Source organism: Malus sylvestris, chromosome 3, assembly GCF_916048215.2.
Source record: "Malus sylvestris chromosome 3, drMalSylv7.2, whole genome shotgun sequence".
NCBI lineage: Eukaryota > Viridiplantae > Streptophyta > Magnoliopsida > Rosales > Rosaceae > Malus > Malus sylvestris.
Window position 1 is genome coordinate 35,795,366 of NC_062262.1, and position 27,607 is coordinate 35,822,972.

The 27,607-nt window shown below is 38.1% G+C and overlaps 5 protein-coding genes across 12 annotated transcripts; 2 read left to right on the forward strand and 3 right to left on the reverse strand.

The window, feature by feature from the left end:
• Positions 1 to 804: 804 nt before the first annotated feature.
• Positions 805 to 2,484, reverse strand: LOC126614842 (phytochrome A-associated F-box protein-like). The gene has a single exon (XM_050282510.1). The coding sequence runs from the start codon at positions 2,087 to 2,089 to the stop codon at positions 1,067 to 1,069; it is 1,023 nt and encodes a 340-aa protein (XP_050138467.1). The 5' UTR covers positions 2,090 to 2,484; the 3' UTR covers positions 805 to 1,066.
• A 2,674-nt stretch (positions 2,485 to 5,158) lies between these two features.
• LOC126614845 (serine/arginine-rich-splicing factor SR34-like) lies at positions 5,159 to 9,804 on the reverse strand. 8 transcript variants are annotated; one of them, XM_050282513.1, is made up of 14 exons: positions 9,657 to 9,804; positions 9,269 to 9,362; positions 8,851 to 8,916; positions 8,696 to 8,770; positions 8,510 to 8,618; positions 8,378 to 8,424; positions 8,227 to 8,284; positions 7,722 to 7,771; positions 7,505 to 7,561; positions 7,288 to 7,409; positions 7,101 to 7,202; positions 5,948 to 5,981; positions 5,555 to 5,661; positions 5,159 to 5,393 (listed from the first exon to the last, which is right to left on the reverse strand). In XM_050282513.1, exons 2-14 carry the CDS (start codon positions 9,356 to 9,358, stop codon positions 5,390 to 5,392), a joined length of 921 nt encoding a protein of 306 aa, XP_050138470.1. In that variant the 5' UTR covers positions 9,359 to 9,362; positions 9,657 to 9,804; the 3' UTR covers positions 5,159 to 5,389. The 8 variants fall into 8 exon arrangements, 3 of the variants coding, with proteins under 3 accessions (XP_050138470.1, XP_050138472.1, XP_050138471.1); XR_007620543.1 differs by lacking the exons at positions 5,159 to 5,393; positions 5,555 to 5,661 and adding exons at positions 6,292 to 6,437; positions 6,528 to 6,612; XR_007620546.1 differs by lacking the exons at positions 5,159 to 5,393; positions 5,555 to 5,661; positions 5,948 to 5,981 and adding exons at positions 6,126 to 6,437; positions 6,558 to 6,612; positions 6,773 to 6,938.
• Positions 9,805 to 11,022: 1,218 nt separating this feature from the next.
• On the reverse strand, positions 11,023 to 13,659 carry LOC126614856 (NADH dehydrogenase [ubiquinone] iron-sulfur protein 5-B-like). The gene is made up of 2 exons (XM_050282534.1): positions 13,392 to 13,659; positions 11,023 to 11,368 (listed from the first exon to the last, which is right to left on the reverse strand). The coding sequence occupies exons 1-2, from the start codon at positions 13,539 to 13,541 to the stop codon at positions 11,267 to 11,269; spliced, it is 252 nt and encodes an 83-aa protein (XP_050138491.1). The 5' UTR covers positions 13,542 to 13,659; the 3' UTR covers positions 11,023 to 11,266.
• A 4,090-nt stretch (positions 13,660 to 17,749) lies between these two features.
• Positions 17,750 to 24,225, forward strand: LOC126614838 (DExH-box ATP-dependent RNA helicase DExH8). The gene is made up of 14 exons (XM_050282506.1): positions 17,750 to 18,018; positions 18,307 to 18,484; positions 18,589 to 18,762; positions 18,958 to 19,105; positions 19,662 to 19,976; positions 20,222 to 20,368; positions 20,446 to 20,626; positions 21,056 to 21,336; positions 21,414 to 21,536; positions 21,639 to 21,780; positions 21,930 to 22,201; positions 22,272 to 22,442; positions 23,098 to 23,622; positions 23,784 to 24,225. Exons 1-14 carry the CDS (start codon positions 17,856 to 17,858, stop codon positions 24,006 to 24,008), a joined length of 3,045 nt encoding a protein of 1,014 aa, XP_050138463.1. The 5' UTR covers positions 17,750 to 17,855; the 3' UTR covers positions 24,009 to 24,225.
• Positions 24,226 to 25,019: 794 nt separating this feature from the next.
• On the forward strand, positions 25,020 to 27,130 carry LOC126614846 (uncharacterized). The gene is made up of 2 exons (XM_050282517.1): positions 25,020 to 25,904; positions 26,747 to 27,130. Exons 1-2 carry the CDS (start codon positions 25,181 to 25,183, stop codon positions 26,857 to 26,859), a joined length of 837 nt encoding a protein of 278 aa, XP_050138474.1. The 5' UTR covers positions 25,020 to 25,180; the 3' UTR covers positions 26,860 to 27,130.
• Positions 27,131 to 27,607: the final 477 nt, after the last annotated feature.

Below are 27,607 nucleotides of genomic sequence, written 5' to 3' on the forward strand. Positions count from 1 at the left end.
TTGTAGGTGAATGATATGGTGGTGGAGATGGTGGCGGAGATGGTGGCAGGGGATCCTCGAAACGTACTGTGTGAGGCTGTAGAAAAACACAAGGCATCCCTCTTGGTTTCTGGAAGCCATGGCTGGCTATGGTGCTACCTTAGCTGCTTCAAACAAGTGAACACATCTCTACCAGAGAACGGTAGCTGCCGTGTCCAGCAGTCCACCGGCAAATAGTTTTAGGCATGGTTGCCGTTTTTATCCTCGTAAAGAATTGTTACTCGATCGGAAAATGTTCCGGCCCGTGGATCCTGAGCATCTACATTTAGGGGGGTGTATTCAATTGAGAATGTAAGAGATTTTAATGGATTTATAAATCCATGGATTTTTATGGAGTTTAATTGATTTGTAGAGATTCCATATAAAATTTTGATTTAATTCCCTCGAAATCTCATGGGAAGAGGTGAGATTTGTGGATACTTAAAATACACTACGAAATCTCTCCAATTCCCTCTAATTCCTTAACTTTATCAAAATCTTTAAAATCAATTTCTAATTGAATACACCTGAAATGTTATAAACTTCTTTAAAATCTTAATTGAATACACCTGGATTTCTAAGGATTTTAATAAACTATTTTAAAATTCTAATTGAATACACCTAGAATTTCAGAGAATCACTTAAAATCCTGATTGAATACCCCTAGATTCATTAAAAGAATTAAAATCCTTTAAAATCCCAATTGAATACACCCCCTATTAAAATCCCAATTGAATACACCCCCCTAGAAGTTGTGCATTTATCCGACGACATACACACGACGCATTCGAAATCTCAATTTAAATTTAGAATCTTATCAAAATCTTACAACATGACATTGAAATTATACATCTTTGTTGAAACGCAAACAGCAATACAACAATACAACGAATAAGGCTTTGAAAACACAAAGATTACAGAAGCAACTCTTGAAAAAACTGACGTACATTGAAATAAAAACACAATCCTTCTTCCTCGGATTCTCGAGAGCGAAAACTCCATGGTGCTTCGGAGTATCTTATACTCTGAGATTTTTAACCGTTAGGTGTCAAGAGTACAATGGCAGGTCGGTCCAAGCCCCAGAGACGTGCCCATTTTCACAGACATAAGCTCGAACAACCGGCTCGCCATCGTCATGGTACCCGAAAACCCGCCTCAAGCAGAAGGCAGAATGCAAATCCCAAGTGTCTTTGCAGGCGCAAAACGCGCAGTTCAGATCAATCTTGCTGCGGTTCCCATCCTTGATCGTCCTCCACACTTGGGACCCCTTGAAATCCTTGAAAATCCCTCTGAAAAGCATGTAATTTCGCTTCTCTTCGATGTGCACGCAGCCGGGCCAATCACAAATGTACAAGCGATCGCCGCGGAACCGGCTGTGGAGAAGCTTGTTGCCCTGCTCACGGCTCAGATTCCAGACCCCAGAAGCCAAATGCGACCTCATCGGTCTGCAGACCTTCCTTTTCTTGCAAATCGAAAATTCGCCGCCCACTCGAACGGCGCCATTCTCCACGGCGACTTGATCCGCCTCCGCCGCTGCTGATTCTAATTGGGGATTATCTTGCTCTTGATGGGCTTCAGAATCGTTATAGACTGTATCGAAATAAAGATCATCGAACAGAGACCAAGAACAATCATTTCCAGAAGATCCCACCTCCTGATTCGCGCCAATTTGGCTCGAGGAAGCCTCGGTCGGAGGATTCGGCGCCGGAGATGCGCCGACCGGATTGGAGTCCAATCTCCGGTAATTCTCGTCGGGACCGAGCTCGCGCTCGAGCCCAAAGTCGGAGTTCTCGAAGAGGACGCCGGAGTGGAGGAGGCCAGGGCAGCAGACAGCGAGCTTGTGAAGGGCGGCCCAGCCGCCAGCAGGCTCGGTGGAGCCGGTAAGGAGAGCGGAGACGACGGAGGGGATGACCTTGTAGCACTTGGTCTTCCAGCAGACGTTGCGGATCATGGAGGAGAACTTGGTGCAGGAGCAGGCGAGCCGAGCCCAGTTCCGCGGGTCCTCCTCGAGCTTGAAGAGGATGTTCAGAACGACGTCGTCGGAGAGCTTCGAGAACAGGGTTCCGGCCATCGGATTTCGAATTTGTCTGAGAAATGAGGGGACAAAAAGGTCGGAACTTGACGTTGGATTTGGGTATTTTCGGGGATTTTGAGAGCTGGGTTAACGGAATTTCTGTTTGATTGGTTCGAATTTGATTTTCCGTTTGTTTCTGGTGAACTGATTTGGGGAGAGTGTGAGTGTCTGGTTAAAAGGAATGGCGAGAAAGAGAGAGAGAGGGAGGTGATCTTCTTTTGCCGTTGGAAACTTGGAATCTGTTGGCCGGGGGCTTTTGGGGGCGGACTTTACAGCTATTCGATTATATCTATTTGACGAGGCGATACTTTAAACTACTCTAATTTGCGAGATTAGAAACACAAACTCGAAATCAAGTACAATTGCACATAGGTTGATAGTCGGGAGAGATTTTATTTTTCACTTATTTATTATGTGATAAGTATTTATTGAACTAAGACGTTAAATGAATTAGATACATTATCGTGCCATGCTGGTGTTCAAATTAATAACACAATGTCATAAAAAATTATATAAATATGTGATATTACGTCATTGAAATGTAAGGTCACATGATAAATAATTATTGGTCGGATGTCCTCTGAGAATTATATCTTAGTTACAAGACATAATTTATTCAAGAAAACGACACGTATCTTTACAACTGACTAGATTATAATTGCCTTTATGTACCAAAACACTTTTCTTTCTTTTTTTAACAAATGTACAAAAAGAAAATTTAAATACCCTGTTTTAGCCAATTAATCTTGCTTGATTCCCTTTCATTTGTTTGCTTTCTTCTAAGTAGAACATTTGTTTATTTTTATTTGACGGCCCTTGAATTCCTCACGAGTCTTGTGAATCTTGAAAATTATGCATTTTGTTATTATCTTAAAAAGAATTTAGTACGTCAGAAACACGACCTTGTGCACTTGATTTGGAAGAAACAAGTGGCTCTCCTTCTCCGCACGTTGTGATATGATATTTGAGGATTTTGATGCTCTTATCCATACTCGTTGAGAAAATCCACCATTTAGTAAGATTATAATGGATAGAGACGTTAAATTTCCAGCAAGTCCACCCTAAGGATTTTGTGTCAGCATCCAGCCTATTTATCCACTCTAGTGAACAGTAACAGACTAACTTAATTTTTGAAAACATTAAATGAATTAGATACATTATCGTGTCATGTTGGTGTCCAAATTAATAACACAAAATCATGTAAAATTATATCAACATGTGATATTACGTCATTGAAATGCAACGTCACATGATAAATATTTATTGGTCGAACGTCCTTATCAAAATTATATTTTAGTTACAAGACATAATTTATTCAAGAAAACGCCACATATCTTTGCAACTGACTAGATTATAATTGCCTTTATGTACAAAGACTTTTTTCTTTTTGACAAATGTACAAAAAGAAGAGTCTAGATTCTGATCTTCTTTGTGAGGATCCCATGGATTCATGAGTCGTGTCTGTTTATCATATATCGTACGGTCAGAAATCATTTTAAATCTTTTTTATTTAAAAATAAACAAACACAAACATAAATGGATCTTCTTTGCCATGAAAATTATGCATTTTGTTATTATCTTAAGAGGAAATTCAAACGTCAGGAATACCGCCTTGTACACCGAGCTCTCCATGCCACTTGATTTGGAGGAAACGAGTGGCTATCCTTCTCCGCACGTTATGATATGATATTCGAGGATTGTGATGCTCTTATCCATACTCGTTGAGAAAATCCACCATTTGGTAAAATAATAGTAGATAGAGACGTTAAAGTTCCCTTATAATAATCAGTCATCTGGTTTCCAATGTGGGCATGTTTGGTTTGTGGAATAAGGTTGGTTAGCAACCAGATTCTCGTGTCTGATTACAAAGCTAGTTTACTGAAAAGAAAATTCTCGTGTCTAATTCGGAAATAAGTCCATTGAAAATAAAGTTTTTGATCTTAATAAAAATAAGTTCATAGGTAATAAAACTCACATGTACTTTTAAAATGAAATACTCGTAGCAAATCGCAACGTAATAGGATCGTTGAATTGTAACTCTCATGTCTAAGCACGACATTATAGGTACAATTAAAAATAAAACTCTAGTGCCTAATCACAAGATAGGTTCTTTGAAAAGAAAACTCTTGTGTCTAATCATGACATACTAGGTATACTGAAAATGATCTCTCGTGTCGTGTCTAATCACAAAATAAGTTCATTAAATAGGTCTCATGAATAATTATGGAATAAGTTAATTGAAACAAAACTCTGGTGCCCGATCACGACATATAGACTCACCGAAAATGAGTCTCGTCTCATTTCTATTAAAAAAAAAAGCAATGAAACTTTCGTGTCTTTATTACAACGTCATAAGTTTATCTGAAACGAAACTCTCATATCTAATCACAAAACAAGTTCCTTAACGGGGTGTGTATATTTTGGCATAAAAATGTAAACGGAAATTATAATATAGTATTGTGTTTTCTCGAAAAATATTTTGAACCTCCATAAATATTATTTCATTGGATTTTGTTTTTCCATAGACCCACCCTACGACCCCCCCCCCCTATGGTGGAATGTGGTTGTTAGGGGTAGGAAGTTTGAGTCCACAAATCAGAACGCTGTCGTTTTCTCACAAAAGGCAAAGATTTGAATGGCGTAACACCAAAAGAAAAAGGCCACTCCAAGGACCACCATTTTCCGCAGATTGCACCGCCGGTTTGGATCTCTTCATGTCATTTCATATCACTGTCACCACAACGCGAGAGATTCTCCCTTGCAACCAAAACACAGTGCGATATCACTCGTCGATTGACGCTTGCTACGCATTCGAAAAGAGAATTACTCGTCCGATACACCTCGTGTGAATATCACAAGACTCTCCGCCAACACTTTCTTAATCACTTGACGCAACATAATGCATCTTAAAATAGATAAACATCGGCAGACGTGAGCCAGACCAGTTGAACAACGCATTTTGTCATCCCCATTGCACCTAATTTTAGCACGCATCCCCTAGACTGCATCACTACGGGGAAAGATAAACGAAGCAGAAGGGAGATAATGAAACTTCAAGCAAAAATGTAGCAGCAAAAAGTCTCAAATGCATTACAAAGTGCAAAGATGGTAAAACGCCAGTTTCGGTTAAACAACAGTTCTCCGCAATAAACAATGTAACAGACGCAACGATTTTAAAAACGAATCCATCCATAAACTTAAAAGTCCGCTAAATAAAAGTCGACAGAATTCCAGTCCTTTAACAAAGATTGTAAAACTTGCCCCAAGTGATAAATTCAGGTCCGGGATAGCATTACATCACCTGTCGAAAACAATTGCAATCACAACCTAGAATGAATCGTTGCATATAACTTCAACGATCACAAAGCAAGAGCAATTCGTGGAAAATGTGTTGAGAGGAGAAAAAGATGGTGCGACAATGATGACACGAACAAAAGAAAATATAATGCTCGAGAATGATACCGTGACAAACTCTTGCTCCTGCTCCTGCTCCGGATTGGACTCCTGCTGGTACTACGCTTCTTTGGACTTTTACTAATGTGCTTCTTCGGGCTTTTACTAATGCGTTTCTGATTATGCCAAACAAAAAAATTATAAAGGGCCAAAGAGCCGTAATCCAATTGCAGTTTACGAAATCCAGAGAGGCCATCATCAGTAAAGGAGATATCAAATCAACTGACAGACAAACTGTATAAACATTAGGCTTCATCACTATCATGGTACAAAAATTTCAAACAAGCCTTGATAATATCTTAGTTTAACGCCAGAATACAAAAACCTATTGAAAATGGGGCAACTAACAAAATATTGATTTTTTTTTTTTGAATGAAACAATATTACAAAAATAACACTTACCGAAGGCACTGGAGATCTGCTTCTTGACCGTGATCTGCAAAAGTTCCAGAAACAACCGAATTTAATAACCATGTTCCTTTTACCAATTTGATCCAAGGTCTTTTTGATGCCTCTTCCGTGTGAAGTTACCATATACAATAAGGATAGAAGAAAAAGATTTAAACATTTAGCACACCAATAAGGAAAAAATGGATGAAACAATTGATTATATCACCGCCAAAACAGATCAGAAAATCAGAGGGAAAAAAATAGGGATATAGTTATTTTTTAAGACACCAGTGGAAACAAGAGGAGCATTCTTCCCTACTGTAACACAAGAATCCAGGATATCCAGATAGTGCGACCTATTAGCTTGGCAAAATGTTGGAGCAGGAAAAGAAAATCAAATTGTCTCTACTGCTCATTGACGATGACTTCCAAATCCCAATGGCACTTAGTTCACAGATATCCAGCTTTACTAGTGCAATCCAAGACCTCCATTGTTCCCAATCTAGCACCCATGGACATTTAAATGCCAAAAGCATTAGAACAGTGGCACCGTGAAGGTTTTGCAAAGCTGCCTATCTAAATAACAGCATACCTCCATATAAAAGAGTTGTAAGCAATTGACCTTATCCAATCAAGATCCTAATATCCAATCCCCAGTTCGCCGCATATATCCATATCTAAAAGAAAAACAGAGGTAATTTTCATGCGAGCAAAAAGGGAAAGAAAATAAAAACTAGGTGGATATCTGACTCTTTCTTGGCAACCCCAACTGCTGAGCAAGAAATAATGGAATGCAGCAACAGGAAAATATTGCAGCCCAAAGAACATAATTCATACTTTACAACTGCAAGGCGACATTCGATTCTATGCAAAATGGAGCACGCCTAATCTTTAGAAATACTCCACATTCAATGACCCACTTGATCTGAGTCAGTAGTTACAACTGTTGACACAGTGATTGGTTAAATTTCAATAACGTAGAGTCACAAATTTGATAGCACAACTACAAAATGTTAGTATGCAGAAGTATCAAATAGACTGGAAAGGTAAATTATTGCACTAATAATCTCCATCATTGTTCACCTAACGAACCCATGAAAACCCAGATGAAATGAACATCAACAAACCATAGGTAGATGACTAATTGAAAAAAAAAAACACATACCCTGATGGAGAGCGAGACCTTGATCGCGAACGCGGGAGAGAAGCAGATCTTGATCGAGATCTAGCGGGTGAGAGGCGTGAAGATTTGGTTTTTGGAGACTTGCTGTAATCAGATGTAAAAGTAAGAACATAAAATAGAAATGTTAGTCCCCACATCTACAGAATCGTGTAATTGAGAATGGTCAAACCTCCTGCTTCTGCCCCGGCCATAACTTGGACTACGACTGCGACTGTAGCTCCTGCCTCTTGAATGAGATCGACCACGACTAGGGCTCCTAGACGAGTCCCTCTTCGCATCATATTCCCTCACCTGTGTAATAAAATGAGACAATAAATAAATTTAACAAAAGATAAACAAAAATACAGGAGGAAAGAAAATAAATTTTCAACTTGTACGATTCATACGCGAACAGATTGGCGGTCAAAAGCATTTCGGAACTCAGAGCCATCAAGCTTTTTGATCTGCAGGAAATTATGTATGAAGTTTGAGATTCTTATAGACACTTCAGACACATCGACATATTGAAAAAGCAAAATTCAACAACCTAGTACCCAAGCTCCATAGAAGGTTACAGAAAATATGAATGTCTGGACTCTGGAGTGAGAAAGTAAAAGGACTTACCGCATACTTCATATCTTCTAAGTTTGTGTAGTCTACAATCCCTGTTGTACCTACAAAAAAGGCATAGGACAAAAGCTAAATCAATCGAAATTCTGATGTCTCATGAGCTAGGTCTTAGGATTACACTTTTGAATTAACACTATATGAAATAGTAGTGTACATCCCAAAAACATTCTGAAATCTGGTTGAGAAGCACTATGAACCACCGAACAACTTTTATTCATACCATGTATCATGAATTCTTTTAAGTCACCAACAAGACAAAATCAGCCAGATCACCAAAATTTAGCAGGAGACAGTACGAGAAAAACTGGAAATTCTATAAAGCTGTGTAGGAACTTGAAAATGCTCATTCTAAGTTTCTAACATATTATTTCTTGCAAGAGCAACCACCTTATGACAGTGGCAAAAAAAATATCCACACAATTGTTTCTGATACTAACTTTGCCACAATATTACGTACATGATAGCAAAGGAATACCCTTGAATATGAAAAGCAACTTACCACTACCATCACGAAAAACTTGGGAGAAACAGACATCTCCCGCCCGTCGCATATGATCCTGAATAAATGCATCGCATGTGTCAGATATGCAGTGACAATTGACACACCAAGGAACAATAAATAATGAAAAAACCTTAATACAATAGCACACCTTAAGATCTTGCCATGAAGCGGAAGGGGGAAGTTCACTGACTAACACTGTGGACAGAGCAGGTTTAGAAATATATCAGGTGCATCCTACCACATATAAAACAGCACAAAATATATCAAATGAAATACACACCACGATAATCTGAGCGCCTGGACATCCCACGTCCACCTCGACCACCACTATAATTACTATGACGATCTGAAGAAGATGAATGCCCACGCCCTCCATGTGCAAGTTCAACCTACAGAGTTACACATCAGAATACAATGTTTAGGCAAAGTACAACAGGTACAGTTGAATGTAAAAATAATAACCTACTCTTAAACGATGCCCATCAAAATCATAGCCATCACGACCACGGAGTGCATCTTCAGCATCACGAGCATCTTCAAACTGTACCAAATAACTTGTTCAAACACAGAATAAATAAAACATAAATAAACAAATTAAAGAAAGTAGTTAAGGACTCTCACCTCAACAAATGCATAACCAGGAGGCCTTGGGGGGACCTTCAGGTCAATATGGGCTATGCGTCCATACTGCGGAAAAGATTAGAACTTCAGTCAGTCAACTGATGACTAGTATTGTATATCTTATTGTTTAGAATCTTTAGAAGACGTTATAACCATCAGTAACACCAGCCCTCCAATACCATTGTTCACACCAGAAAAATATAATACGAATATTAAACAGGTTTCGCGAAAAGTAAAAAAGCTCGATTCCTAATTTTAAATTTTTGTTTGTTTTAAACAACTTAACCAAACGGATCAATCCATAGTTCTACTTCTAACGAACAATTACAGTCAAGCATTCCAAATAATAATTTCATCCAAAAACCGCATAAATATTACGCATCGGCATATCAAATCAAGCTGCAACAGATCGAATTACCTTGAAAAACAAATCTTCCACCTCTCTCTCGCGTATATCACCGGGCAGATTCCCAACATAGAGAGTTCTGCTCATACTCCGACTGCTCATTGTCCTGATAAAGAAACAAACAAACCCATTGGAAATTCGGATACATAAAATTATAAAATTTCATCCACTGTGAGCAAATCGAAATCTTCAAGGATCCTATTTGCTTAGATAAAAGCCATTCAATCGAAAAAGAAAAAAAAAAAAATCACAGCGTTCTTAATAATAAAAATTTGACATCAGTCAACGAGAATCTGGAAAATATAATTAAAACAAAATATCGATTTCGATTTCTATTGTACTTCGATCCTTGTGAAGCGAAATCAAAAACGAAAAGGATTAGGGTTTTAATTTATATTACCTCCGATGAAAATTGGGGATCGCAGCGAAGCAGAAAGGGCTGGAGCTCGAGGATTAGGGTTTTGAAATTGGAGAGAACGTTTGTTGAGCTACCAAATAAAATTATGGTTCGGATATCCTGTTGCGTTGAGTACGGCAAATATATACGACTCTGTTTTTAATTATTAATTTAAACCGCCTGATCGCTATCGGGTTGCTCCTTTTTGTATCTGGACCGTTGAAACACACGTGAGACCAAATAGTGTACACCGAACGTGCGGATGTGGTTTAAGCAATCTCAAATACCAACAAGAACTTGTCGTTGTCCGTTGGAGTATGTACTTCAAAAGTTTTATGGTCCTATATTCCGGTGAATATACCGCTTAGATTTTTATTTTTTAAATTTTAACCAAAAATATCTATCGATTAAAAATCTCAAAGCATCATACTCTGAAGCACTATAAAAAATTTCTAGTTTTATTTGGTTAAAAATTCTTCAAAACGAACGATGATGCTGCGGGTTTGTGCTTATGACAAGTTTGGGATTGTTGTAGTTTAAAAAAAAAATTCTTTTGTTGTGATTTAACAATAATCAGTTGTGAAATAAAACAGCTGAGTATTTGATAAATTGTATATTAAAAAGTTTGTGAGTATAAAAAGTAATGTAAAAATATTTGGTAACTTTAATATAAAAGTGATATAATTGAATAAATTACTTAGGAGCTGTGCTTAGAACTATGAGAGTTTGCTACAAAATTGGACATGGTAGTAAAGGTGGGGGCGATGGCGGCGGTTACGAGTGTGGCAGTGGTGATGGTGGCAGCAGCAAATGTGGGGTGTGGTGGTTGGGGGCGTATAGGTAATGGTGGTAGGAGCGGTGGCAGAAGGATAGTAGAGGTTGTGGTTATGGTGGGCATTGGTGGCGGTGGCAGCAACAATGGCAACAGTTGTGATGGCAACAATGGTAGTAATAATGACAGTGGTTGTGTAAGGTTAGTGTTTGTAGGGGTAGATGGGATGATCAATAGAAGCAAAAAGTTAATCAATGTCAATTTTGATAACTAAAGAGAGTATTACAAGAATTGGAAATATTTATTAAAGACTCAAATCCGCTTTTTTATTAAAGCAACTTTTAAAAACATAGCTGAAAGCGTTTTTAAAGAAAAATGTTTTTGGATTCCAAAAACACTTTTAAGTGCTTTCTGCAAGAAGCACCGGTTATGTGATTCTTCCAGAAAGCACTTTCAATGCTTTTCCAAGATTTACTTGCAGTTTTACTAAGGATTGGTTCTAAAAACATTTTCACTAAAAGCGCTTTCAATTATTTTAAAAGCACATCCAAACGAGCCCTAAAGAATTGAAGTGTAGCTAACAAAGCACCAGAGAACTCAAACGAAATCAAATCCATTTCAGCCCGTAAGAACAATTTCCCGGAATATATAGAAGAAAAAAACGAAGAGTTTAAAAAGGAATCGGGTTTATATTCCACATACTGCAAGCAAAACCTTATTTGCATAAACCAATGAGGCACACATTCAGAATCAAGTAACGGGACAAGTTTGGACAAAATTACGACCTCCGTTCTCCACCTATTTATTACTTCTTCAGTTTGAAGGATAAGATCGATTTCTGCTACGAATGGTGATGCTTATCAACCTCCCCACCCTCCTTGGCCCGTGCAGCAGCCCTGATTTTACGCTGCTCCTCCTTGTAAATACGATTCCTTCGTTGAAACTGCAGTAATAGACATGCAGAGAAACCATGACATGAATCGGTATTAACAATTGAAACCGAGACAAAAAGAATCTGTATTCATGTAGATACGAATCAAGTTATATTATTTGATTACATAAAACATCTGGGGAATTTGACCAAAACCTCCTCTCTATAAAGACCATGTGTGATATCGTGTTATGTCTTTCTAAGCTGAACTACATTCCTAAATTGCAAACTCGCATACTTGTTCAGCACCATCGACGAATGACACATGGATGCAATAAAACAAAACCATTGAATACGACTGTTACCTTGACTGGGGGAGCTAATCGTGTCAGAGATGATAATGCAAACTTGAATCAAAAGCTAAAAATGTCACTGAAATCAGGGAATACACAATGTAGCTTCTCGTCTCGCTATGCAACATACCCAGGTATAATGTTCTCCTCACCCTACCCATTAATTACCACATATTGAAAAGAAAAAAGAAGCTAAGATGATAATATGAATACACTCAGTTATTTTTTTGACATTTTCCCTTCTCCGATGAACCTCTGGTGATAGAGCATAACTTTGTACAAGATACTTTTGTTCGAATTATACTCTTTATGCTTACTGTGTTGTCGTTTTGCTATTACGTTTAACCTCCTATTCTTAGGATGCAACTGAAAGGTGTAGAGAGTCATTGAACTCAACATTTGACATAAAATTGAATTATTGTAGAGGCGGAAATCTAAAATATAATGTGATTTACAATAACAAAAAAAAAAGCACAGCAAACTTGTCACTTGGAGTCAGCCATACACAACAAAAAAAGTAAACACAAGTAACTCCGAGGTTTCTATCACCCAAAGAGTTGATACATGGACCTTTATCTTCTTACTTTTGCTCAACTTTGATAGGAGATACATAGCACTTTATCGTGCACTTAGACTCAATACTATCCCCAACCGATTCTACAGTTTAAATGCTTACTAAAAGGTGAAGAATATAAAAACAGAAAAAGAAGCTGAAAACACATGTAAGTCCCCATCCAAATAATTGGAAAATTAGACAAGAAAAGAGGACTGACTAGTGACCATTGCAATGTAAGACCACTGCTACTTGATTCATCCTCAAGTTAATTCATGGCTTACGACACGCCTCAACGCTGATTTCAATGTTGTGAGCCTCATATTTCCTTCATAACCCTTACTGATATAAGGTTTGATAACCATTTAGTTTTTTGTTTTTAGTTCTAAGTTTTACATTCCCTCCACCTTTCTTCGTTCATCCTCTCTCCCACATACTTTGCCTCTGTCTATACCACAAAAAATGAAAAATAAAAAACTAAAAACAAAATGATTATCAAACGGTAAGTTGTTTCTCTAGTCAATACAAAAGGATCCAAATGAAGATGAGCCATTCATTCTAATAAATAAAACACCCATGAAAATAACTAGTCAACCTCCTAAATAAACGAAAAACTCATTGAACTTTTGCAATTAACTCCTTAAAGTTAAATGCCTAACGAAAACAATGTCGTATGAAATGTTTTCAAAAGCTATTATGCACAATGCATAAGCAACGCCGTTCTTCTGCATACTTACTTCTCGTTTTCCAGGAACAATTCTACTTGTCTCCCTTCCCTTCGAACCAGAAAAGATATAGTTTCCCACTTTTCTTTAATCTTCACAACAGCAATCCCCCTCAGGACATTAACACTTAAATCCGCAAATGCAACTTGGAAAATGGATGAGATGTAATAAGCGAAACCCTAATCATAAAAATCAATTTTTCCAAAAACCCTAAATTAGCTTATCCAATGAAGACTTGGAATTCAGCTGGCAATTGATTCCTATGGTTTAAGCACTACATTATCTACAGCAAGCTCGAAACACGCACCGGATGAACAGTAAATCAATTGGGGAAAACCAGAGCTCAAACTAAACACACCTGAGCTAGATTAACATATAATTAATCAACAATAATACAAACGATCTGAGTGATATTAGAAATGAGATTAACAAAAGTTAATTAAATGGAAGAGAAATTGACCGACCTCTTTGGAGTGGTGGAGGCACTCGAGGTAGTCTTCGCGGAGGAGGACGCAGTCCTTGGGCTCACGGCAGCGAGACATGCACTCGCTGAAGTCGACCCAGAAATCGTAGCACCGCCCTTTGTTGCCGGTGATTCCCCACCCCGATGCCATTTCTTCTCTCGCGCGGCGGCGGATAGAAAATCGAAAATCGGTTGTATCGACGGTTGATGGAGGTCAAGAGGGATCAGCGATTGTGGAGGTTGGTTCGCTTTTCGCCTGTAAAAAATAGTACTTCAAAAATAAAGAAAAAAATTAGTTACTCGGTTGATCACGTCCGTCGATCTCGTATTGTTTGTGTAAATGGGCGGTCGAAATGAATCATTTTTTTTTATATTTTTGCTACTGAAATTGAATTGTTTTGTAATTTTTTTAGTAATTTGATTAATTTGTTTTACAATATGATAATAGCATGGAACTCGTGAATTAGCATATAATCAACTGATATATCCATATCTACTTAAACTATTTTAATTTATGCGTAATGAAGCATATTTAAACATGCAATAAAATGTCGAACTTAGCGATGTGAAATTTATATAAATTTTTGTGCATTTATTTATTTATTTATGATTTATGAAAATTATCTCGACATTTATTTATTATTTTGTCTCATTTCATTACCAAATCAATGTGTCTTCCTCTTCGTATTTTAGATCTCGTCAAATCTCATTATATTACGAAATGAGTTAGCAATAATAAGTATTGAGCTCATGATTAATATTTTTTTTAAACAAAAAATATTATCTACATTATGGGGGAGCGGATATATTAAGTCTCATAATGAGTTAGTAATATTGTGGTTTAAATTTGCATTTGGCGATAATCAAACCTAAAACCTCTCACTTACAAGTGAATAAATACTACTAGACCGTTATACTAAGTGGCTCTTGATTAATCTGATTACAATGCTCAAATAGAGCATGTAATAGAAAATTTAGAGATTCGTCGAATCAATGTGTCTTCGTGTTAAGAGACATGCCTAACTAGGTCAATGGGGTAAAAAATTTATTAGCAAAGAAACAAGAATGAAAATGGTAACAAATTAATTGAATAAATTAAATCTGTAGGAGAATGAAAGTGGTATCTTTTATTTTAGGTAATGAATAAGAATGAAAATGGTAACAAGTTAATTGGAGAAATTAAATTGGTAAAAGAATGAAAATGGTATTATTATTTTAGTTGAGGAATAAGAATGAAAATGGTAACAAATTAACAGGAGAAATTATATAACTTTTATAAGTAATTACTCATAATATACGTGGGCAAATCCGAATCCTACAAAGTTAACAAACACATTAATGTCGAATTATTTGATAAAGCAATTAGATAGGTATAAGTTATAAAACACAATTAATTGAGACAACATGAAATACCGTCACGATAAACATAACTTATCACGTTAGGTACCATATAGCATCAACATTAACTCGAGAAGATAGAAAAAAGAAAATGGCATCAATGATTTTTTGTTAAAATTAACGATACTTGTAAAAGTGAAGTTCACAAAATTTACAAAATGAGTCAGCAATAATTAAATATCGAATTCATCATTAATAGAGAGTTACGGTCCTGAAAAATAATATTTAAGATCAAATTTAGATTTTTCTTGAAACAAAACCTCCTCGTGTTAAGAGACATAAGAAATATTTTACTATGTCGAAAAAACAACTTGGTCTACGGAATGTCATCATTCAATATATTATACTTAGTGAAATGAGTAGTTCCGTATACTGAAAAATCTCTCTTAATACTTAATAGAGTAAATTACATAGAAACCCCTCAAGTTTGAGGTCTATTACAACCTCATACTACATCTTTAAAACATTTCACTTTCATATCTCACGTACTATTTTATTTCGAAATAACACATCCATTAGATTTTTCATCCAATGGTCTGTTAAATGTTGACGTGGCCGCCACATTTGTACTGATGTGGCTGCCACGTGGTAACAAAATAATTTTTTATACATTAATAATATTATAATATTAACCCTATTATTAAAAACAAAAAACAAAAAAAACCACAAAAACCCGAACCTAGATCCCCTTCCCCTTCCCCACATCCCACCCCCTCATCTCTCTGCAACTCAACTCACATTTACAAAATCCCTTCCCCCCCCCACCCCTAAACACGACCTACTACCTTCCCTCCCCCCCCCACCTGCCTTTCCCTCCTCCCCGGCGCGCGACGACCCACCTGCCTTCTTCACCCAGGAGCACGATGGTGCAAGGCGATTGGGTCAGTTTCATCATGGGAGCCCTCCTCCCTCTCTCTCTCTCTCTCTCTCTCTCTCTTCCTCTCTATACTTTATCTCTCTCTATCAAATGTGCATCTGTTTGAATTGGGTTTATGAATTGTATGTGAAATTGATCGAATTTATGGTTTTTTTGGTAAATTAGGGGTTTGAAAATTGTCTCTGTAGGTGGTAAAAGTGCAATACTGACAGCTCTATGTGTAGGTGAGGAGGAGAAAGGGCTTAGGGAAGGTGAGGTAAGGTGGGGGGCTTGCGGGGGAGGTGGGGGTGGGGTGGGATGAGGGGTGTAGAGGGGATGGATGAAGGGGTGGAGGGGACAGATAGACGGGAAGGAAGAGATGGGTGAGAGGGTGGGGGTGGGATGTAGGGTTGCGGGGATGGGGATATGGGTTCGATTTTTTATGGGGTTTTGTTTTGTTTTGTTTTTTTTTAATTTTTTTTAATAATAAGGTTAATATTATAATATTGTTAATGTATAAAAAATTATGTTTTTTCCATGTGGCAGCCATATCAACATAAATATGGCAGCCACGTCAGCATTTAATAGACCATTGGATGGAAAATCTAACGGATGTATTATTTTGAAATAAAATAGTACATGAGGTATGAAAGTGAAATGTTTTAAAGATGTTATATGAGGTTGTAATAGATCTCAAACTTGAGGGGTTTCTATGTAATTTACCCTAGAAAACCCTACTTAATAGCATGACGAGCGCTACAAATTCCGCAAACGCAATGCCGGGACCCATACTCCTCGATGGATTTGTCAAGCAAGTATTCCAGCATTTTTCACCTACCTCACTCACAGCGTAAACACCCCAAACGCAGCAACCTTATTGGTCCAAAGTTGGAAAGAAGTCAATGCTAAATAGGAAATACATTGACTCGTTTGTCTTTATCAAGACCTCAGTAGTCAAGAGTCTCGAGCTCACGTAAAGCTTATCGCCCCCGATCCTCTCTCCGGAAAAGGACCAAAGGTCGCGCTGGAGACTTAATCGCCTGCTCGTTGACTCATTTGCTCAGTACCGAGTTAATTGGAGAAATTAAATTGGTAAAAGAATGAAAAGGGTATATTATTTTAGTTAAGAAATAAGAATTAAAATGGCAACAAATTTACCACAAAAAATTAAATTCATAAAAAGTAATTACTCATAATATATGTAGGCAAATCCAGATCCTACAGAGTGAACAAACGAATTAATGTCGAAGGATTTCACAAAGCAATTAGATAAGTATAGTTATAAAGCACAATTAATCAAGACAACATGAAATGCCGTCATAATTAACATAATTTATCACTACGTAACATCAACATTAACTCAAGAAATTACAAAAAAATGGTATCAACGATTTGTTTTGTTGTTGTTAAATTCAACGATATTTATAAAAGTGAAGTTTGCGCTAACTTTCAAATTGAGTCAGCAATAATTAAGTATCAAGTCTACCATTAATAAAGGGCTACGGTCATAAAAAATAACATTTAAGAGAAAATCTAGATTTTTCCCGAAACAAAACCTTCTTGTGTTAAAAGAAACCCCTAACTGAACTAAAATGATATACTATAAACTGGACCAAAATGATAAACTATGTTAGCTTGACTTCGAATATAGTGAAACTTTGTAAATAACGTGAATTGAGAAAACCATAATGTAGTATGAGAAGGATATTTAGTACGTCGCAAATACGTATCGATCTGCTAAGTGTTTTCAGTTAATTATATTATTACAATTGGACTGTTTTTCAACACGCAGAAAAAAATTATCTCCCGAGGCCTTCTCCCAATAGTATGACGATAGGGGTCCCTTCCAGGTGCGGCAACCCAATACCCGGTCCCACACTCCTCAATGGACTTGTCAAGCAAGTATTCCAGCATTTTCCACCTACATCACTCACAGCGTAAACACCCCAAACGCAGCAACCCTATTGGTCCAAAGTTGGAAAGAAGTCAATGCTAAATTGGAAACACATTGACTCGTTTGTCTTTATCAAGACCTCAGTCGTCAGGAGTCCCGAGCTCACGTAAAGCTAACCGCCTCCGATCCTCTCTCCGGAAAAAGGACCAAAGGTCGCGCGGGAGACTTAATCGCCTGCTCGTCGACTCATTTGCTCAGTCCTTTCCCTTTCTTTTCGCCAACCAGAGAGAAAACGACAGCGTTCTGAACTTCGTACAATGGCGTCACCTCCGTCCCCGACGTCGTCGGTCGGCAGCTCCTCGTCGTCGTCGTTTTCCAACTCCAAATTCTCGTCTCTTCCCGTAATGGCGCTCCGGGAGAAGATCGTCGAGAAAATCCTTGATAATCGCGTCACTCTCATCGTCGGCGAGACCGGTTGCGGTACGTACATTCTCTACTTGCTCTCTTTACTCTACGGCTCTACGCTTTTGGTGTTATCGCTAAACTGTTTGTATATCGTCGGGTAATTTTCTGTTTGGTCCCCGAGAAAACTGAGACAAGAAAAAAAATTAGTGAAAATGTTCGGAAATCGCATCATTTCTTTAATTTTTTGTTTTCTAGTATTATTATTGTTTATTTTTTGCACGCTATCACTGCCACATTTTGGTAATTTTGTTGTTAATTTGTGTTGTTTTGCTGCTGGTTTGGTTTGGTTTGGTTTAATCAAAGGGAAAAGCTCGCAAGTTCCTCAGTTTCTTCTGGAAGCGAATTTGAAGCCAATTATATGCACACAGCCGAGGAGATTTGCAGTTGTTGCTGTTGCGAAAATGGTTGCGAAAGCTCGGAATTGCGAGCTTGGTGGAGAGGTTGGATATCACATTGGCCATTCAAAGCACTTATCGCCAAGGTACCGTGTGATATGGTTATTGTTCTAATTTTCCTTTCAGAGTTTGCGTTGCAGCAGCATAACGTTTGGGCTCATGTATTTGTTTGGCTCGAATGTTTTTGCAGGTCTTCGATTGTTTTTAAAACTGCTGGAGTTTTATTGGATGAAATGCGAGATAAGGGGATGCATGCACTTGATTACAAGGTCATTGTTCTTGATGAAGTGCATGAAAGATCTGTTGAATCCGATCTTGTTCTTGTTTGTGTTAAGCAGTTTCTGATGAGGAACAACAACTTGAGGTTGACATCTACCTGCCCTTTTATTTTTGTCTTAATTTTTCGATATATGGATGTTTGGACTGTTCCTACTTATAGGCTATTATGCTTGGCTGTTTCTGACATTATCTATGAACTGCACAACTGCATATTGCACATATAAGCAGATTTTCTCGGGATTCTGTTACACGGGGATCTAATAGATTGATGAATTTTCAGGGTTGTGTTGATGTCTGCAACTGCTGATATTGCGAGATACAGGGATTACTTTAAGGATCTTGGCAGGGGTGAGCGAGTGGAAGTGCTTGCAATCCCTTCCACCGGCCAAAATACCATTTTTCAGAAAAGGGTTTCTTATCTTGAAGAGGCATGTACTTGTATCTTTATTGGAAATTTATTATGTTCAATTGAAGGCACCTTAGTTAATTGATGTGTGTGTTTGCTTGCCTTGATCATCTGAGGTAACTAACGGAGGTGCGTTTCAAGAAAATAACAAATGTGAATAGCCTTTATATAGTACATTGTTGTCTGCCAACTAATAAATGATGGTGTTGGTATATAAAAGTTCCTAGAAAAGATTCCGTATAATTTTTCATTTTTCTGAAGAGATTTAGTAGGTAAGTACATAAGATAAGAGTTTTGAATAGATTTAATAGGTAAGTATATTAGGGTTAATAAAACAGAGATATCAAAGATGGAAGCTAAAACTTTTCGGTGCCACCATCCTATCGATCTATTGCACTTTGGAATATACGGTAATTTTTATATCTAATTTATGTCAACTTCCAAAAATATCAAGTTTAACCCATGAAAATGTGGCCCTGGACCAATTGAAAGTCAGAGAGCCAGTTAGCGCATGACTTCAGATATGCAATCCCATTTCTTTTATATATGTGATGGATCTGTGATTCTTTCCTGAACAGGTCACCGATCTTCTCAACATCGACTCAGAGTTGATTCCTTCAAAATATTGTCCAGGTGCAAGTCCTTCAATGGCTCAAGCCGATATTAAGCCTGAAGTGCACCAACTTATCCATCGTTTGGTGTTGCATATTCACGACCACGAGCCAGACATTGAGAAGAGCATTTTGATTTTTCTTCCTACATACTATGCACTGGTGCAGCAATGGTTCCTTCTGAAGCCATTTAGTTCATCTTTTAAAGTTCATATTTTACATAGCAGCATTGACACTGAACAAGCTCTCATGAGTATGAAGATATGGAAATCCCATCGTAAAGTATGTTTGATATCATAACTGCGCCATTATATTTTGTTTATGTGGTTGTTTGTTCTATACTTCTGCTGTTGATTGTAATGATATATAAGGGTAGTTTAATCCGAATACTTTCCTTTGTGAGACACGATTGTACCTGTAGCTGCAACCCCCAACCGCGTAAAGATTTTCGGGATTTGATTTTTCCTCTGTTATGCTTTGGTTTTCATCACTCTTGTTGCTGTTTCTGAAAAGAATAATTTGTACAGGTGATACTGGCTACCAATATTGCAGAATCATCAGTAACAATACCCAAGGTGGCCTATGTTATTGATTCATGCCGATCTTTACAAGTCTTCTGGAACAGTTTTCAGAAGAAGGAAGCTGCGAAGCTTGTTTGGGTTTCTCATTCTCAGGTATTGAAGGAAACTAACTGGATGATATTCTTTCTGGTCTCTTGATTGTTGATTCCTTACTTTGATTTATGCTGCAGGCTGAGCAGCGTAGAGGAAGAACTGGTCGAACTTGTGATGGCCAGATTTATAGGTTGGTTACTAGACCATTTTTCAACCTGATTGACAAATACGAGGGTCCGTCTATACTGAGGTTATCATTGAGGCTGCAAGTGCTTCAGATATGCTGTGCTGAATCTAAAGCCATTAATGATCCCAAAGGTATACATTCTTACTTCTTTGTCAGTTTACTCATCCTTTCTTTTAGGTTTTTATAATTTGCTTTACAGTCATTGGATTGGTCTTTAACTGAGGTTGTGATACTTTTCTCTTGATGGTAATTGTGTTTAGCAAGTCACAATTTTGTTTTTGTTTTTATTTAAAAGAAACGATACAATCTGGTTCAGTATCAATCCAGGTCTAATTTTGTGATGCTTTTGTCTCTTGATGGTAATTGTGTTTGGCAAGTCACAATTTTGTTTTTGTTTTCATTTAAAAGAAACGATACAATCTGGTTCAGTATCACGCTAGGTCTGATTTAAACTTGAAATCGCGATTTAAGGTGATATTCTGCATGTAGTGCTACATTGAGTATTTTCTTTTATCATGAATATGTGGTGTGTTTCTAACGTGTGGGAGCTTTGGTGCCAGGCTTATTGCAGAAGGCTCTAGATCCACCATATCCTGAAGTTATTGAAGAGGCATTGGATTTGCTTGTTCAAATGAAAGCATTGGAGAAAACATTTCAAAGGGGCCGGTATGAGCCTACATTTTATGGGCGCTTGCTTGCCAGTTTCTCCTTGTCTTTTGATGCTTCTCTGCTTGTACTCAAGTTTGGAGATATTGGAATGCTGCGCGAAGGAATTCTTCTGGGAATATTAATGGATACGCAGCCTTTACCTATTGTTCGTCCTTTTGGAGATGAAATTTTGGTATGAAATCTGTAGTTTGTGGATGTGCTTGATTGCTTGAGAAGTGACCATTGATTTAGTTTATTCTACAATTTTAGTGTTCAGAATATGCTGACAGCTACTTTTGTGGAGCTGAGAACAATACTGCCCTAAAGGGTAGGAAGGAGACTATATTCATGGCAAATTTGTGTGCATTTCAATTTTGGCAACGTGTTTTCAAGGTAATGATGTGCATGCACTTTTGCAATGCCTGTTGATATACACACATTCAGCCCACTGCCAGTAGGTTTTTAGTATATGATTTAACCATTTTTTCCCTAAAGGATAAGCAACGTGTGGAGCGATTGAAGCAACTTATGTTTGATGAGACAACAGCAACTACGGTACTGCTTCCAAAGGTTGAAGAAGATTGGTGCTCTTTGCATAATCTTGTGCAGTCGTCACTAAAACATGTATCTGAAATATGTATGTTGTACATTGCTATCATGATTCCTATCAACATTCTTTAGTCTTAACGATAATCTTCTGCAGACAATACTCATTACTCCATCATTCTGGAATCTTTGTGGTATTAGTAATGTGGCATTAATTATTTCAAGTTTCCTTCTTTGCAGATGAAGATATACTAGATTCAGTGCACCGGTTTCGGCCCAAATTTTTGTCTACATCTAATGGACTTCCATCCTACTATGACCCTTATGAATTTGAGCATACATGCCTCCTTGCATATCAAGAACCAAAAGAAGCTACAGATGCCCTTTCTTCAGCTGATCAGCACCTTGAGCCATCTGGTGAAACAAAGAAATGTATTTCTGTACCTTTTGTTGCTCCAGATACCTTCCAAAATAATGACGTGGCTGAAAAGTTGGCAACAATAATCAAACAGGTACTTTCATCTGCATACCTTGTGCGCATTTTCCTTCACATGAACATTCCCTTACTTACCTGTTTTACAGATACGAGTTCAGTATACAGAAGATGTATCTGCTAATCAGGTTTTGGATGCTGATGAGCCTCCTATTTGTATATATTTTATCAATGGGGGCTGCAGAAATGGCAGTCAATGCCAGTTTTCTCATTCACTTGGAGCAAGGAGACCCCCATGCAAATTTTTCTCTTCGCCACAGGTATCGCGCTTGCACATTTTTTTCGTGAACTCTGCATGGCCTTTTAAGGTTTTGTGTAGCCCTGGCACTTTTATGGTACGGTGATGTAGTTTTGACATAAAAGTCTTGGTATGAATTTTCTACGCACTCTCTGTTCCAAGATAATGCATAAAAAACTAAAAGGGTCATATGGAAAAAATTTCAGAAAACAGAAGTTCCTGGAAGTCAAGTGCTGCTTCGATGCACTATACCTCATGGTTTGCACACAATCTTATAATTTTAATGGAATAAGTAATATCTTCCGTTTTATGACACTGGGAGTTTCTGTAGAAGTAAAAAAACTCATTAAACCGCATGAGTTTCTGTAGACAACAACTTTAAACCGCATGATGTTTGCTTTCTCGTATCAGTTTCTCACGGAACTTTTCTGTTAGAAACTTAGAATTTGAAAGAATAAAGTAGGCCATGTTCTCAGGCAGTGGACTTTTTATTTGATTGAATGTATTCTGTATCTATTTTATATTGAATGGATTTATTGATATTCTCGCTGTGATTTATATTAGCTTTTCTGGAAAGTATAGTATGCTAAACTGTACCAAATGGTTTTAGTTGAAGCCTATCTTTCTTCACGTGTTACTTTGCTTGTTGCATTATATCTACTTTCATATAATTACAGGGTTGTCGATATGGTGACAAATGCTTATTTTCTCATGATGAGGGTCCACCAATTCCATCACCTAGCTCAACTTTATGCATACCAGAAGGTGGTGAAGCCGAAGCTACATCACTTCTACAGTTGTTTCCGACTTCAGATGGATGCATTCTCGTATTGGATGACACCAATCTAGAATTTTCCTCAAATTTAGCTAAATTTTGTGATCCATCGACAGTAGTATCCACCACCAGTTTGTCGGACACAACCATATTTGACCCGTCACTGACCGGTGTCAAAATTTTGTGGGGGCTGCAGCACCCATATGAGACAATTGTGTCCAAAGAAGGAGAGAACCAGATTCCATGGAACGAAGTTAAGTGCGTGCTATGGTTTCCTGATTTTGATAGCTACAGTGAGAATCTGGACAGACAGAAGATTCTCTTGCGGAATTTCTTCGAGTATCTTGCCATCCGAATGTTAACTGATGCCTTGTACAAAGTTCGAGTTGTACTCACTATGAACAACATCAGGTTTTCTCAGCTACAGGTAACGATTATACTGCAAACTTTTCACATCCTGCACCTTTCTCTTCCCTCTAAATTTCGTAGAATTCAGAAGTTAAAGAGATAAACATGTTAATAAAGCGACCGTGGTTGTGACAATGAGATGATAGGTTGAAACATTTGGTTATGATCGTTTCGTTTCAGGTTGAAAAGTTCGGCAGGGAAAGCTTCTTCTTCCTGTCAGAGTCGTTTCCATTCGATCACCACAGCTTCGGGGAGTTGCCAGACAAAATCACGACAAAGAAGCCGATGGTGGTTTCGAGGCCAATTTCATATGTTTTCGATTTTCACAAGCCTTCGAACTTTCAGTTTGACAACAATGCAACCGGAGTTAGCGGTTATGCTCAATACATCCAGGAAGATTACTGAAAGTAGTTCACTAGCTGCTAAGGTTTTGAAATCGGACTGTGAATTTTACCCTTTCTAAACTCATCGAATGTTGTGTCTTTTTCTTCCTGTCAGAGTCGTTTCCATTGAAATATTGGCTGAAGTGAATTTGTTGTTTTTGTAGTATATACTGGTTTGAATCAATTTTTCATAGTTTTGATAAGATAAAGGAGATTATCATCCTTTTAGAGAACAAAAAGCTCTTTTTTTTTTCAATTTGACAAATTCCTAATCCAAACTAGAAAATGAGATTAAAGTTCACAAATGTAAGCTTTCATGTTTGGAGTGAGCAGCGACTCTTCGGCATGGCGTCTGATTAGGGCAGTTCTCATAAGTTGTGATGGTTTTGGACATGTACAATAGGTGCTCTTGTTCAGGGCCATCAATCCTAAAGGGCTCCTAAAAGATCGTATGTACAATCCTAAAGGGCTCCTAAAAGATCATATCTTCTACATATGTGCTAACTTGATTAGGGAATTTTTTTTAGGTTGTGCATGTGAATAAGAGAAATATGGCCTTCATATGCGTTAGAGAAATCGCTTTTATGTTTTTAGTTTTGTTCTGTCGGGTTTGCTCTAAATTATTTTTTTTTATTTTCATAATTTTGTTGATTTGCATATAAATTAGCTTTGTAGCATGAGTTTTTATACAATGATCCATAACTATTTTATCTCAGAATCGGTCCTGCTCATAAGTAAAAACAAATGAGGTTATAATAAAGGGAGTATTTTGTGTGGAGTGACATACAAATGACATGGTTGAACACCTGTGGGCGTCTTCGAATGAATTTTAATTTGAAACAAGAACAAGGAATTTGCAACCAAAAATATATCTCTCCAATGAAGAAAAAAAAAAAGAAAAAAAAAGAAAAAAGAAGAAAATACACAATAATATAACAAGGCTGGGCACGCGACACGTGACACGTGTCAACTTCATACATTCCCGCGCGTGGGAACTGCATCCTTCACCAGAAAAATAAATTAAAAAACATAAAATATTCAGAAATTCATATTTTCCAGAAAAAAAAACAGTCAGTCTTCTCCAAAACTCCAAATCCTCTGATAAATCCTGAAAGTCCTCCAAGTAAGCTGAAGAACCCGATCCTCCATCTCCTACATAAACCCTAAACCCTAAATACTGAAATCCTCATCCCAATGTCACACAAATCCCTGGATTCACGGCACTCCGTCGATTCCTGCGCGTTCCAGCTCCATGGCTGGAGACCTTTCCAGCTGCAGCAGCAGCAGCATCAGACCTCCACGCCCACCTCCAAAACCCTAGACTCCTCCGATCCCAAATCCAATGGCCTCGTCGTCCACACCAAGCGCCCCTGCCTCTCCAACCGGATGACTTCTTTTTCTATCGATGCCGTCGACATGTCCCGGCTGACCTTGGTCGACGACGACAGGACGATCTCCGGCGGACACCATACTAGGAACGGGAGCTTCCGGTTAATCGCGAAGAAGCGGCGGCGTCGTGGGTCGAGGTCGGTTTCCGGCAGGAGTAGTGAGCGGAGTGGGACCCGGAGGTGCTGTTCCGTTGGGGCTTCGGCGGCGTATGGGACGTGTTCGGATTTTCCGGTGGCGGTGGGGACGGACTCGAGTGGGGAGCTGTTTGGGAATGGGGATGCGAATTGGGCGTCGGATGTGAGTGAGGCGAGGAAGGAGAGGAAGGAGAGAGATGGAGGTGGGGGGAGTGGAGAGAAGGAGAATGTGGGTGTTGGGTTTGGTCCCATTGGGGGTTTTGATGCTCAGGGGAATGAGTCCGGCTATGGCAGTGAACCGGGTTATCGCGGAGACGCGGAGTTCGGCTATGGCGATGAGTTTGATGAGGAGGAGGAGGATACTCGGGTATTGTTTTGGAGCGATCAATTTGGAGGTACATTTTGTCCAAACACTTTAATTTGAAGCACAATGAAGCATTTCGGATTTGCATATATGTATTTGTGTACATCTGTTTTACATGTGCAATGGTATGGTTTCATTCTAGTGTTTCAGGAACGAGATTGGCGAATGTTGTTTAGCTATAGTTCTCTGCATTCGAGTTTGTTTGGTAGATAGAATCTGAACATAGATTTTGGCAGAAATGAAAGGTTAGGATGAGGGATGAGGGGGTAAGCCACGAAATTGAAGGCTGTGGCGCTTGCTCTTACGCTCGGTTAGTAAACTAGCAGGATCTTGGTTTGAACCTTGAACATATATATAGTGGCATCACTAGTGATGCATTTCAGTATTTGAATATGGTAGGCAGTAATCAGAACGGGCACACGATGAAGTTGTTTCTGCATTACTAGTTTATAGATTGAGATAATCTGGACAAGCAAAGACGTATCTTTATGGTCAGGATTGAGTTATAAGACCGACTTTTGTTTTTGGAGTAAGATGATCTATCAGGGTGTTTGCTTTCACTGTTTTAGTCTCTTTATGCCGGTGTTATAAAGAACAATATTATGATCTAAAATGAAAACCCTCGGGTAGATGCTCGTGTTCCGGTCTTGATTTATCAGCTTATCAACGTAGGCAAATATATGGATATGAGAAAATAGTAAAATGATCAGCAGAAGAAGAAGAAGAATGTCAAGTAGTTTGGGAAATCACAGAATCTGGTAATTTGTTTAGGTCTTTTGCTTGTGTTTGTATTCATGAGAATCGTAACCTTAGGTTTTCCAAATTGTTTGATTCAACTGGATATATATATTGATGTGTCCCATGTTGCTTCAGATGCTGATTCTATGATGGAGACAGTGGGGGAGAATACATTCGTGGATCAAAAGTCCCATCACAGATGTCGGCGTAAGAAACACGATTGCAGAATGGTTGAAGCACTGAGGTAGCCGAATTGATTGGAGCATACAAACGGCTTCTATATATCCTTTTTCTCGGTAAGTAAAAGTTCCTTTGTATCATTTAGGCATCGGCTTTCTATTCAGAAGGAAGGATGTTGGCAACCTGATGGAATCTGTGTATGCTCTAATCACATTTTGAGAGTGAGAGGTTTTGGTGTATACTTTTGCATTCTAAAATCGTGTGCAAAGGATTATGAATGTGCCATTAGACTCGCTAACGTCTGAATGCAGGATGAATTCATATGGACGTTTCTGGTGAGTTTGTAGGGTTTTCAAACATAGCGTGCGGATTGGTTCGCCGGTTCCGAAAGTAGACCGGGCTGAACTTACATTACCATTATATTAATAATGCCACAATTGTTCTTTAAACATATCATACTAGTTAGGCCATCTCTAACCGAAAGATCCAGAGGGTCAGAGGGCCGAAAATAACCCGAAAACCGTCTCCAACCTAGAGCTAGGCTAGAGGGCTCATGGGCCCCACGGAATTTGAAAGTGCCAAAGGGCCAATGAGCTGGTCGCATGCAGGCTGGTTGGAATTTTTTTTAATGTTGTTGATTATAACCAAGAGAAATAAAAGAAATAGTATCGGATATAACAGACACAAATCGCATGGAAAATTTTGAATATAACGGCTAGCTTATGTCAGCTAGCTGTTATTTTTGAATTTTTTTTACAAATTTTTTTTAAATTGTTTTTCTTTAATTCTATTTTTTTCCTATAACTTCCTAAACCA

Coding starts and splice junctions, on each gene's coding strand:
- LOC126614842 (XM_050282510.1), bottom strand. CDS start 2,089: ATGGCCGGAACCCTGTTCTCGAAGCTCTCCGACGACGTCGTTCTGAAC.
- LOC126614845 (XM_050282513.1), bottom strand. CDS start 9,358: ATGAGCAGTCGGAGTATGAGCAGAACTCTCTATGTTGGGAATCTGCCC. Junction 8,619..8,695: donor TTGATGGGCATCGTTTAAGA/GTAGGTTATTAT, acceptor GTAACTCTGTAG/GTTGAACTTGCACATGGAGG. Junction 7,562..7,721: donor TAGAAGATATGAAGTATGCG/GTAAGTCCTTTT, acceptor AATTTCCTGCAG/ATCAAAAAGCTTGATGGCTC.
- LOC126614856 (XM_050282534.1), bottom strand. CDS start 13,541: ATGGCATCGGGGTGGGGAATCACCGGCAACAAAGGGCGGTGCTACGAT. Junction 11,369..13,391: donor GCCTCCACCACTCCAAAGAG/GTCGGTCAATTT, acceptor CTATTACTGCAG/TTTCAACGAAGGAATCGTAT.
- LOC126614838 (XM_050282506.1), top strand. CDS start 17,856: ATGGCGTCACCTCCGTCCCCGACGTCGTCGGTCGGCAGCTCCTCGTCG. Junction 19,977..20,221: donor TATGGAAATCCCATCGTAAA/GTATGTTTGATA, acceptor TAATTTGTACAG/GTGATACTGGCTACCAATAT. Junction 21,781..21,929: donor AAAACATGTATCTGAAATAT/GTATGTTGTACA, acceptor CCTTCTTTGCAG/ATGAAGATATACTAGATTCA.
- LOC126614846 (XM_050282517.1), top strand. CDS start 25,181: ATGTCACACAAATCCCTGGATTCACGGCACTCCGTCGATTCCTGCGCG. Junction 25,905..26,746: donor TTGGAGCGATCAATTTGGAG/GTACATTTTGTC, acceptor ATGTTGCTTCAG/ATGCTGATTCTATGATGGAG.